At 41.3% G+C, this 12154-nt stretch overlaps 1 protein-coding gene across 2 annotated transcripts in view; it reads right to left on the reverse strand.

Annotated features, from left to right (window-relative positions):
* mta2 (metastasis associated 1 family, member 2) overlaps nt 1-12154 on the reverse strand; it is a 30164-nt gene that overhangs the window by 12477 nt on the left and 5533 nt on the right. Inside the window, exons 2-3 of one of the 2 annotated variants that reach the window (XM_037758023.1) lie at nt 4482-4549; nt 2333-2441 (exon numbers count right to left, since the gene is read on the reverse strand). In XM_037758023.1, coding sequence (XP_037613951.1) covers nt 2333-2441; nt 4482-4549 — 177 coding nt within the window. The remainder of the gene's footprint in view (nt 1-2332; nt 2442-4481; nt 4550-12154) is intronic. The other variant, XM_037758024.1, reaches the window with a different exon arrangement.

Below are 12154 nucleotides of genomic sequence, written 5' to 3' on the forward strand. Positions count from 1 at the left end.
GCACCACGCACTGAGACGATACTACTGAGAATTATAGTTAGACATTATTATTCTTATGTCTCACCAGAGGAATAACTCCAGTGGGGTGCGGGATCATTGTACTGCCATATAATTTGATTCAGTGGTGTCTGCGTGTAAAAGCTGAGGTGACACCTGCCTGCCCCCACTTCCTATTTGAAATATTGATTAAATGTATCAGACCGGCACATACTAGTACTAAAATTCAAGGCAGCGCCCCCTTTTGGGGGATAGAAAACCGAAGATCTCATAGACCTCAATGCAATTTGACGTGTGTTTGGATTGTAATTTTGACATGTTCGTATTCATTCATCTCTTGTTATACAAATTTTTGTTTTATAAACATGTCTAATAATTATTTTGTGATCTTGCCTGAACCTGAGCGTTGACGATACCTTAACAAATGAAGGTTGATCGCTGCCATGTTCCTTCAGTCTTCCCCCGTCCAACACAGCTGCTGGATATTATTTATCCAGACATCTCTACATATTTGATTGAATCCCGTTAGGCTAAGTGTTGTCTGTAAATAACCAACGTGTTAATAGCCAACTGTTTGATCTATAGGCTGAGATTTAGTTGGAGAAGACGGTCTGATGCGGCTTTATAGTTAATGTATGACGGTATTACTGCAGCAGCCTCCCACTCAAGCTAACGTTAGCTAGCCATGCTAGTCACTGTCACCAGCATCATTTAGCCATTTAGCACACTGACAGTGAATATTAACATATCGTATGTACCTCAAATGTCAGAGTGAAAGCCTCGGTTAACCCGCTACACAACAGCTTTTCATAATTTTCTCTTCTGTGACAGTGAGTTTCTTTCCCCCAAAAGGGAGCTCAGCCTCGGCGATGACACCATGCTGGTCTGGTCTATAGCTTGGAGCCATAAAGCCCCTCTATTAGATCTTTTTTAGGACAAGGCAGGAGAACAAATCGGAGGTCAACGTTTTGGATTTATTGTTGGTGCAACCAACTACACAGCAACTCTTTAGCATAGCGTTATTACTATTACCTGTTTGTTTAGATGTTAAAAGGTGTTTGAAGGTAACTTTGGACACCAGCAGCGCAACGCCAACAGTGTTAACATAGAGCTAGCTGCACCCTACAAAGGCTGAAGGAGCTCGGCAAAAGGCTGGCGGTGATGGGAAAAGGACATGATGGCAACAGAGGGCATGGTGGAGAAAATAACAGGTCGACATTTGGACCCATTTTAAATATAACGACAGAGAGAAAGAGTGAGTGTGTAGTAATGTTACTGTCAAGACAGAAACCCCACGGCTACAAGGACTAAAAATGAATGAATGAGAATAATATTTTTGTCAACTAATCTTTTTTTTGGCTATGACTACAACTAACATGGACTTTTGATCTCAGGACTAGTACTAAATCTAATAATAGCTGACAAAATTAAACTAATCAATACAACATGAAGCTGAATAATCACACAGTGTGAGCAAAGTTAGTCCAGGCAGCATGTCTGTGTGGATTTAAGATCTCACAGTAGTTATAATCACTTTAAAGTAGCCCCTTTTCCAATACATATTTATTTATATAAAACTAGAAGTACCACGTCAAGGCTGTGTGCCTCCACCAACCAGTCAATTTGCGGTTTACATCCATGTCTGTTCAAAATGTTATCACTTCATCATTTTATCCTGTTAGACCGGATTAGCATATGAATTCTTGAGTTATGGCCAAAAACGTGCTTTGTGAGGTCATAGTGACACCAAATTCTAATCAGTTCATCCTTGAGTCCAAGTGGAGGTTTGTGCCAGATTTAATACAATTCCTGAGATATCGCTTTCACGAGAATGGGATGGACTTGAGGTCACAGTGACCTTTGACCACTAAAATGTAATCAGTTCATACTTGAGTCAGGGGGGACGTTTCTGCCAAATTTGAAGAATTTCCCTCCAGGTTTTCCTGAGGTATCGCATTCACGAAAATGGACCGGATGGACGGACAACCCAAAAGCATACAGCTTCTTACCATGGCTGTCGCGAAGGCATACAAATATTGTGACTATAATTTTAATACCTAACATGTTTGGCATGAACAAATAAACACAGCTGTCCCATTAACTATTCTTCAGCATTGAGCTTTACACAAAAGTGACGGTCTTTCTTTAACACCAGGAGTAGGCTTTGGTGCAATTTAGAACATAAAAGCTGAAGAGGTGCTTTGAGGCTTTTATGTGCAACACAATGGGGAACAGGTTCATTAAAGGCAGCCAGCCATATCATACCTGCTCTCACACTGTAGAAAACAAAGAGGGGAGCTGAGAGGAGCTTTGGGCTCCGGGGGTTGCTACTCACTTGCGTTGCTGTCAGCCAGGGTGTTGAGGTTGCCTGAGATGTCCCGCCTCCTGAACAGACACACCACCTTCGCCTCCACGTTTCCATTGGCTGTCTGGAAATTGAAAGTCAGTAGTAACAAGTTATTATCAGCAACTGTAGTCTGAACCAGGGTGTTTAGCCCATCATATCTATACCAACCACTCACTACTCACATTCAACAGTTCCTTAATTTTTATTTATCATTGTTGTAAGTCTATAGTACGACGGAGTATTAGGACCATATTGAGGGAAAAAAAATAAATCGGAGATTTCGAGAATAAAGTCATAATATTTCGAGAATAAAGCCATAAGATTATATAGTAGTGATTTTACATGTGATTTTCTTTTTTTCTCGTAAAGTTATGACTTTATTCTTGTAATATTTTGACTTTTTTCTCGTAAAGTTATGACTTTATTCTGGAAATCTCAGATTTTTTCCCCCTCAATGTTGCCCTAATACTCCGTAGTACATTTGCACTTTGGCCCTCACTGCATTAGACTTATATACTTAGACTATAAACTGTGTTACCTTCATCACAATGCTCAAATGTTTTGCGGCCCCAGACATATTTTTTTTGTTTTTTTTGCCTAAAATGGCTCTTTTGATAGTAAAGGTTGCTGACCCCTGGTGTAGTGTTAAAAAAGTTAACAAAAATCGCAATATCGAATTGCAATACTTGTAGAATCGCAATATTTAAAAATCACAATACATATCGAATCGGCACCCAAGTATCGTGATAGTATGGAATCGGGAAATAGGTGAATCGTCCCAGCACTAATGTTTGAGTGTTTGCTTTCTTCTGCTTGTGTGATGAGACTTTCCTCACACAGGTCAGTTTAGTTAGTAGAGGACAGTATATGTGGACTTTGTTGTGTGATATAGCCCCTCTGCTTTTCTCTCTCAAGCTTAATGTCGTCAAAACCCCTTCCATAATACTGAAGTTGTTTATTTTTATTGGAACCAATTCCCCCACAGCTCGTATCATGATATGACAAATCTAAAATTGCATTAAGATTTATACTGGTATATGGATATGGCATCCCCCCTGGTAGTAGTACTTCAGGTTTGAAAGCTGATGAGGGGTTTCATTCTCCCTGGATTGACTGTGATCATAAGAGCAGAGAAAGCATCAACAGCGCACACACACACTCCCTCCACATTCCAGCCTGGAGCTGAGAGCTGGCCACTCGCTCTCTCTCTTACTATCCATTCATTGTGCTCAGCAGCCATTAGCACTCAGGACGATGCAGTCCTCCTGGTGCTCAATGTAAGAGTGTTACATAAATGAGCTTAATCTTTTGACTGGGAAACAAGCCTGTGTCATATGCTGCCGCTGTTATATAAGTGGCTCCTGTACCAGTGTCCTGTGATTACAGTAACCACCGTTAACATGAGCAGTGTCCAGGAAAGACCAGGGGAAATGGTGTGTGTGTGTGTGTGTGTGTGTGTGTGTGTGTGTGTGTGTGTGTGTGTGTGTGTGTTTGTGTGTGTAACACTACGTTGACTGGAACCACATTTGAGGTGCCCTAATGTACGATTTTAACACACCTGCCAGTGGATCAGAATGGTATGATGTCAATATGACAGAATTTTCACTTTGGTGAGAACCGCATGCGTCACAAGGAAAAATAGACAACATGCTGAATCTCCAGATGAGCCACAGCCGAGCCGAGCTGTGTGGTGACTTTTCAAAACTCAACGCAGACAATGACCACTACAATATTTGTAGTGTGAAATGCAAAACTGGTCAGGGCAACACGTGTCGTATGTGCTTCCTCCGAGACACACGACAGCATCCTCACGCTGTGTCCTTGAGACAGACTGTGACAGGCTGGAGGTTGTGGGGACGGGTTTGGTAGAGGAGAGAGGTAGGCGGGTGTTTTATTGTGTGGTGTGTAAAATGTTCTAAATAAACAACTAAATGTTCTTAATAAATAACTATGTTGAAACTGAGAAGTTTGGACTAATTTTTTAACAACTGAAATTACATTTGTGTGATTACCAAAGAAAGGTACAGTTGGGTACTGGTACCGGCTCAAATGTGAACGGTACCCAACCCCGGTATTACAGAAACAACTTTCAAATGGAAACATTGTGAGGTTGAAGGAAGAAAGAAAAACAACCAACCTTGTTAAGCTCTTCTATTCTACGGATCAGGTAAGGGTTGCTGGAGGAGTTCTCAAAGTACACGTAATCTGGAAAAAAAACAACAGAAAACAAGATTAGACTCATGTTGTGCTCACAGGGGAATATTAACATCAATGCATGAATGTACATTATAAAAATAAATACTAAGCATAGCAAATATTCCTCAGCCCCAAATACGCTTCAGGTTTGTCCTCTGATAGTTCAGGTCTCCTCTGGACAGATACAGTTCTGTGGCTGTATAGCAGAACTGAAAGAGTTTGGATGGAACCCATTCAACCTGACACACAGCTCTAATTGGAGGCCTGTCAGTACACCACTGAGAAACTGTTAGGAGAACCAGGCCCTGCCAGCTCAGTAAATGGACTGGTGTAATATGAGCTGCAGGAAAGTTCTCTATCAAGGCTGCGGACTGACTTCATGTGAGATGATCAACTCATCTGAAGTGTAAACTAGGAGGGCACTCGGAGAGCGCAGACCTCCGCCAAGGCTGATCGTCGATCCGTACTCGAGTCCACTCGAAAAGGTGCTCTGGAGTACGGATCATGTGTACTCTGGCACGGTTCGCATCAGGTGTGAAAGCCAACCGTACCAAAACATGGAAGTGGACCACTATTTAACGTGAGTAACGTTAGCTGTCAGCGAGTAGTTTTGAAAGGGCAGGCTCTTTTCAACGCTACCGGTCTCCTCCAAAATCTGTATACATAAAACTGTTCAATATCTATGTCTGTGTATGCTCACAGCATGCACCGATCTCATCCTCTGGACTCTACGGCAGTGTGTGATACAGCAGGAAGGCAGGTGAGAGGTTCCTTAAAATATTAACGATAGTAGGCGATGGGGTCGGGCGATGTTTGTTATTTAATTTAGCTGATTTAATGGTCTGCCTGCGAAGAACGAGAGCCGCTCAGTGGGCAGAGAGAGAGACGGGGTGGGTGGGGAGACAACGTGTAGAGTTGGCCGATTTTCACATCAAACTCGGTGAAATAACAGTTTATTTCGGCCAAACCTTTGTTTCTGTCAAGTTTGAATGAAGTGTTTTACGATGCTCTGCCACTAGAACAGCTGATCTCAACATAAACAAATACACGTGGGTGATAACGCAAGTGTACTCGGGTACGGAACAACTTTACCAATGTGAAAGCTGAGTGGAGAGGGGGGCAATCGTACTCGGGCACGGTACAGATCAATCGTACCTAATGTGAAAACGCCCTAAAAATCCACCCCTGCTAGCAAGCCTCAGAAGCCAAAGTCATTAGGAATCTTTCCCTGGGGACCATGAATATCCACAACTAATTTCATGGCAATTGACTTACTTTACGGAAAACCACACGACCACAGAATGCACAAGTATTATTTGACTGGAAGTTTGAAGATGCCAAGCGTGGCGACAACATAACATAAAACGCTCAGGCATCTGGTGGTAACTTGTGCCACTGTTTGATGACTGACACTAATTGGAAAAAGTAGAGGGAATGTTAGTGCTGCTCCCTAAAAGTCAACACGAGTCATCAGTGGAGAAGACCAACTCGCATTTTGTCAGTCAAATCACTGCATTGTCTATTTAGCTGCATCATTGTACACAGAGCAGTGCAGAAGCAACAGCACGGCACACTGTAAACTTGTCTCAAAATGACCTAACCACAAAACTAAGTCGACAGCACAAGGCAGGGCAGCGTGACGGAGCCTGTTGGCTGCTCTCATCTCTCTCTGGTGCTGAATGTCAGTCATGTCAAGTCCGCTACGCAACTTTTGAACCAGACGCCGGTACAGCCTCCTCTACTGCCGTCCAGTGTGACTGAGTGTTTAACCAACAGCGCTGTCAGCAGCCCGGCAGGAGAGACGCGTGGTGTGCTAGGATTTTATAACTGAACTATGAGCAGGAGGAAGCACACTTCTGCTTTCCCTGACTGTGTGAAAAAGCACCATTAAAGCGTGACTTTTACAGGTAAAACATGAGTGAATAACGTATTTCCCATTTTTGTAGCTAGGGAAAGTGTTTCAGTAATAATGTTGAGTGTTTATAAAAAAAAAAAATCTAAAAAGCATGAACCAGTGAACCACGAGCACATGATTAGGAGCTCTTTTGATTTCATCATCTCATTGTGTCCTCTTCCTCTGTAATGGTTTAATGGCACCGCACCCAACCGGAGAACTAACACCACTAGCTGTATATCTGGATGTGCTCCACTCCTAATATTCACATAATAGTAGTGGATGAGAATGCACAGTAATTTGCATTTTCTTTGTTGATTTTCTGGAAATTCAGCTAAAATTTGGGTGCAAACTGTACTATTGTTTTAGGGTAATACACGCAACTGGCGTATGACGACACATGTAAAAACACCAGCATCCACTGTCTTCTGTGAGCCTGCACATAGGGGCCTGTTGATGCATCAGGAAACACTAATGTCCTGATTCCCAGCAGTGACGTGCATCAGCACTCTAATACTGTGTTCACACTACGAGCTACACCGCAGCATTCTACAAGTCATTTTCAATGGAAGCCGGTAACATGAAGCTAGAAACTGACGTGCCACAAATGAACGCTCAGAGGAACGTCCTGTCACTTTAAGGAGAAAAGCTGGTCCACCTTAAGAGGCGGAGCCGGAGTTGCAGGATAGAGGAAGTTGGCTTCGCTCTCTCCATGGATGTATTGAACGATCTGTCCAGCTCGCTTGAGAGGAGCGGAGGAGTTGTAGTTTCGTAGCATTTATTCACTGACAAATAAACTGTACACACACTGCTACAGCTACGTTCACAGCTATAACGCCACCAACAACCTCACACTCACCGCCAACACACACACACACACGGTCTGTCGGAAGCTCGCTTAAGTTACACAGACTATGTGTGTGGCGGCGGCGAGCACAAAGCCTCCAGCAATGCTAGAGCTGCCAACATAGCACAAATACACACCGTTTGTTGGACACTCGCTAAAGTTATGCCGGGCAGACATAGTATTGTTACGCCAGGCAGAGACACACAGCTGACAACCTGCTAAACTAAACTAAATGTGCGGTGGAGACTTTTACTGGGAAAGTGGCTGCATGTCCGTGACACTACATGCAGCAGCGTGGCTGCTAAGTTAACGCTCCAGGACAGGTGAACTGGGGACAAGGGTAAATGTTGGCTGTGGCAGGTAAAAATTCCAGGTCACCTGCCACCATGGCGAGTAAGTTTTCCTTATATTAAGAAATATTATTTTTAAAAAGCAAGATAAAAGATAAAATACTCAGGGATTAAAGTTATATGTACCATATTTCTCAGTATTTACAGTTCTAAAGCACACTACATTCAGAAGTGGCAGACAAAAACCTTGAGTGGCCGGTAGAAATGTTCAGTGACCTGCCACAGCAGCAGGTGAGGAAAAAAACTGCTACTACTTCTGTCAACTCACTAGACGCTACATGACCAGTGTGCATTGCACTTTCGGCCCAAAAACGAAGGGACAAGAAACATTTACTGCATTCTTTGTTAAATTGAGAACTAGAATTACCGCCTTGCGGTTGTGTGCCTCCACCAACCAGTCAAGTTGCAGTTTACATCCATGTCTGTCCAAAATGTCATCACTTCATCCTGTTAGACATTTGTGTGAAATTGTCACAATTAGCATATGAATCCTTAAGTTATGGCCAAAAACGTGTTTTGTGTGGTCACAGTAACCTTTGACCGTTGACTAACAAAATCAAATCAGTTCATCCTTGAGTCCAAGTTAGTCAAAATTTGAAGAAATTTACTCCAGATGATCCTTTTAACAAGAATGGACCAGACGTACTGACAACCCCGGAAACATAATGCCTCCGGCTACGACTGTGGCACAAAAATACACCTGTACTACAAGAAAAATTAGAGGGTCAGAGGCAGATGCCACCTCAGTAATAGTAGCAACTGCCTGCTGTTAGAAAGAAGATGGTAATCAGTCAATGTTGTCTGCCTCTAATGTGACCAGGCCAACACAAGCATACTGCATTATTATTCATAAATTGAATTAGTCAGTAATGGGGTCAGCTATAAGGTTAGACGCCATGATAACACCTCCTGGCAATGACACTGTTAACTGAGGTGACATACAAATAGAGGTTAATGAAGGTCACCACCATACAGTGCAGCTGTGGAAAATCACTAATCGTCATCAAAAAAACAACAAAGATCATACATTTCCAAGACCCTAAAGTTAGTCTAAAGATATTTCATATAAAGTGATATAAAACAGCTCCCCAGCAGCAAATTCTCACATTTTAAAGAACAGGAAACTGCAAATTCATTAGCGTTTTTACTTGATAAATAAGTTTATCAAATCTCTGACGGTGTAAATTGACTACCCAGTTGCTTGGTCAAAGTCTTGGTCTAGTTTCATATTCTTGGATTAGATATTTCCCGATATGAAATCTAATTTTTGGTAATTGTATACTGTACCTTATTTGGGCAGTGTTCTTGTGTAGCTGTTCGAATTACGTCATAAAATTAAATGCTGCTGTATCCGAGAAGTCTGTAAACCTGTCAATCTGCCTTTTCCAGCTCCGCTCAAAACAAATATTAGTAACAGCCTTGAGAGACTAGCCTATATTTAGTGTCTCTCTCACTGAGGGATCAGTCTTAGTTTAGTGTACTGGGTTCTATTAATTCACCAATATTCTGTACGTAGAAAGGTGTGCTGGCCTCAGCCTCCTCCAGCAAATTCAACGCTCTTCACAGCCCATTCTGCTAACCACAATCCTTCCCACACACAGCACCGACCCAGAATATACTTCAACAAGGCAGTTATTACCAGTGAAATGAACGTGGCAGAGGGTGGGGGGGACAGATCAAGTGAAATGTGGTTATAACGTAATGTACACAGAAATGTCTCATACTAATACCGCCCATACTGCCACATAAAATCCAACAGCCTAGTTGGATCAAATCCAGCAGCTAAAATTATTTTCCTGTATTAATGGTTCAGGTTCTGCTCTGGTGTGAATAAGGTGAAGTTGGTCATGTAGAGAAGCTCTTGTGTCTGTTTAGGAGATTCTCCAAGCTCCATCAAAAGGTCAAGAGGCCAGTGGGCTGGCAAAGAGCAGCGTGACGGCTGACATGACAGATGAGCATGCAGTCTGCAGTGCAATCAATAGTCACTACACACTATGATTATATATATATATATATATATATAAATATATATATATATTATATTATATTATATTATATTATATATATTATATTATATATATGTTATATTATATTATATATATATATATGTTATATTATATATATATATATATATATATATATATATTTATTATGATAATCACATGCAGTTTGGGGCAAGTCATAGTCAAGTCACACTGACACACTGACAGCTGTTGTTGCCTGTTGGGCTGCAGTTTGCCATGTTATGATTTGAGCATATATTTTATGCTAAGTGCAGTACCTGTGAGGGTTTCTGGACAATATTTATCATTGTTTTGTGTTGTTAATTGATTTTCCAATAATAAATATATACATACATTTGCATAAAGTAGCATATTTGCCCACTCCCATGTTGATAAGAGTATTAAATACTTGACAAATCTCCCTTTAAGGTACATTTTGAACAGATAAAAAAAATGTGTGATTAACTATGGACAATCACACGATTAATCGTGATTAAATATTTCAATCGACTGACAGCCCTACTCCACACACAGCAGATATTCTCGCATCAAAGCTCCAAGCACTGGCATCAGTTCAGTCTAAAGGGAAAACAGATCAAATTTAGATAAAAGCAAGTGTGTCAGCAAAATGACCTCCCTATGCTTGAATGTACAATGGAGAGATATAAGAGACATTGTGATCTGGAAGGACATGGGGACAGGGCAGAGAAACCCTGCAGGCTGGCAGGCGTAGTAACAAGGTAAATCCTGTTATAGTGAAATGCTACAGGTATCAACTCCTCCAACACTATCAGACACTGAGTGAAGCCTATTATGACACTGTTGAAGTAGACCTGCTGGGCTGAGGAGATAATGTAGTGCACAGCCTGCCCCACTGACTTAAGAAAACTATCAAGGATACATTAAAGATCCCATTTGTATCTGGATATCTGATCTGGAACAGCAGAAACTCATGTAAATGCACACAGAGAGGAATCAGAATGCAATCTGGCTATTCTACTCCTAGAGATGATCAGGCTTCAGCACAGGTGTAATGACATCTACACAACAAGCTGAAAGGTCATCTAACTCCTCCTCTTCCTGCTGACTCGAGCTGTCTGTCAAAAAGCTTCAGATGAGATGAGCCCTTATTCTGCAAAGCAAAAATAAGTAGAGCCCATACAGCAGTATCACTTCCCTTGAGACACTCCATGTTTACCGACAAGTCCACCAGCTCTGCCGACCTAATCGGTGGCAATGAAGTGAACAGTGAAGTGTGTTATGTAGGTTTTTATTTTTATCAGAATAAATCCAAACCAAACCAAACCAAGACTAAAACACAACACATCTATATGTTTTATATCTACATGAGCAAAGCAGTTGAGCAAGAATAACAAAAGAGCTTTACCACGTGTAAGGCTATCTCACGCACAATGCAACACGTTTCCACAATGTAGACTCAATCTGACACATCACGCAGCCCTAACTGTGCCATTTAAGTTACTACAGCCTACACTTCACATTTAACACGTACTGAGAAAATGCATAGGTACAAAGGGAGATCTCGGGATTTAAAAAAAACAAAAAACTATTACATCATTCAACTGAAAACTGCAATCAAACTGAAATCTTTGTATTACCCAGCTTTACAAGAGACAAATGCCCATGCGTATATACATGCCATTTAACAATTTCATGTAAAAGTGCAGCAAGGTGGAGTTGCATTTGTAAATTGAATCTTACTTGGTTCAGTTATTTATGCTAACAGTTAGCTAAATCAGTCCTCAATTTAAAACTGGTCATTGTACTTTGTAAACCACTTGTAATTACTGGATTTCTTTTAGGGCTGCAACAAACGATTATTCTCATTATTGATTAATCTGCCGATTATTTTCTCAATTAATCGTTTGGTCTATAAAATGTCAGAAAATAGAGAAAAATTAGTATCTCAAAGTCCAATGTGATGTCTTTAAATGTCTTGTTTTGTCAGTCCAAAGCCCAAAGATATTCACAGATAAAAAGCAGGCTATCTCCATATTTGAGAGGCTGAAAACATTTTCTGACATTTCTGCACAAAAAATTACTTCAATGATTAATCGTTCATCAAAATGGTTGGCAATTATTTTTCTGTCGATCGACAAATTGATTAGTTGACTAATCGTTGCAGCTAGGGGTGGGGGATGTATCGAATATACTCAATGTATTGCGGCTTGTTCTATGTGGGATGTAGTAAATTACTATATCGCCAGCATCGAGTATAAATATTAATTGCAATTTTCATAAGCCCCCAGCAGGAGGCTCGTTTTAGCATTTCACTTCTCTCGCAGCGCTCCCATCACTCTCAGACAGACTCCTGGGTGAGTGTGTGTGGCGTACTAGCATGGATGTGCGCGTGCTTTTGTATCTAAACGGGAAGCAGAGAACAGGCAAGGAGCCTGGAGAGAGCAAAAGGAGTGAAGCGCCAAAGCGAGTTTAATGTGTTGATGTCAGAAATGGTGATGGAAGAGTACAGCCTCCACTTCAAAAAAAGACGTTCTCGCT

Source organism: Sebastes umbrosus, chromosome 22 (genome assembly GCF_015220745.1).
Source record: "Sebastes umbrosus isolate fSebUmb1 chromosome 22, fSebUmb1.pri, whole genome shotgun sequence".
Classification (NCBI taxonomy): Eukaryota; Metazoa; Chordata; class Actinopteri; order Perciformes; family Sebastidae; genus Sebastes; species Sebastes umbrosus.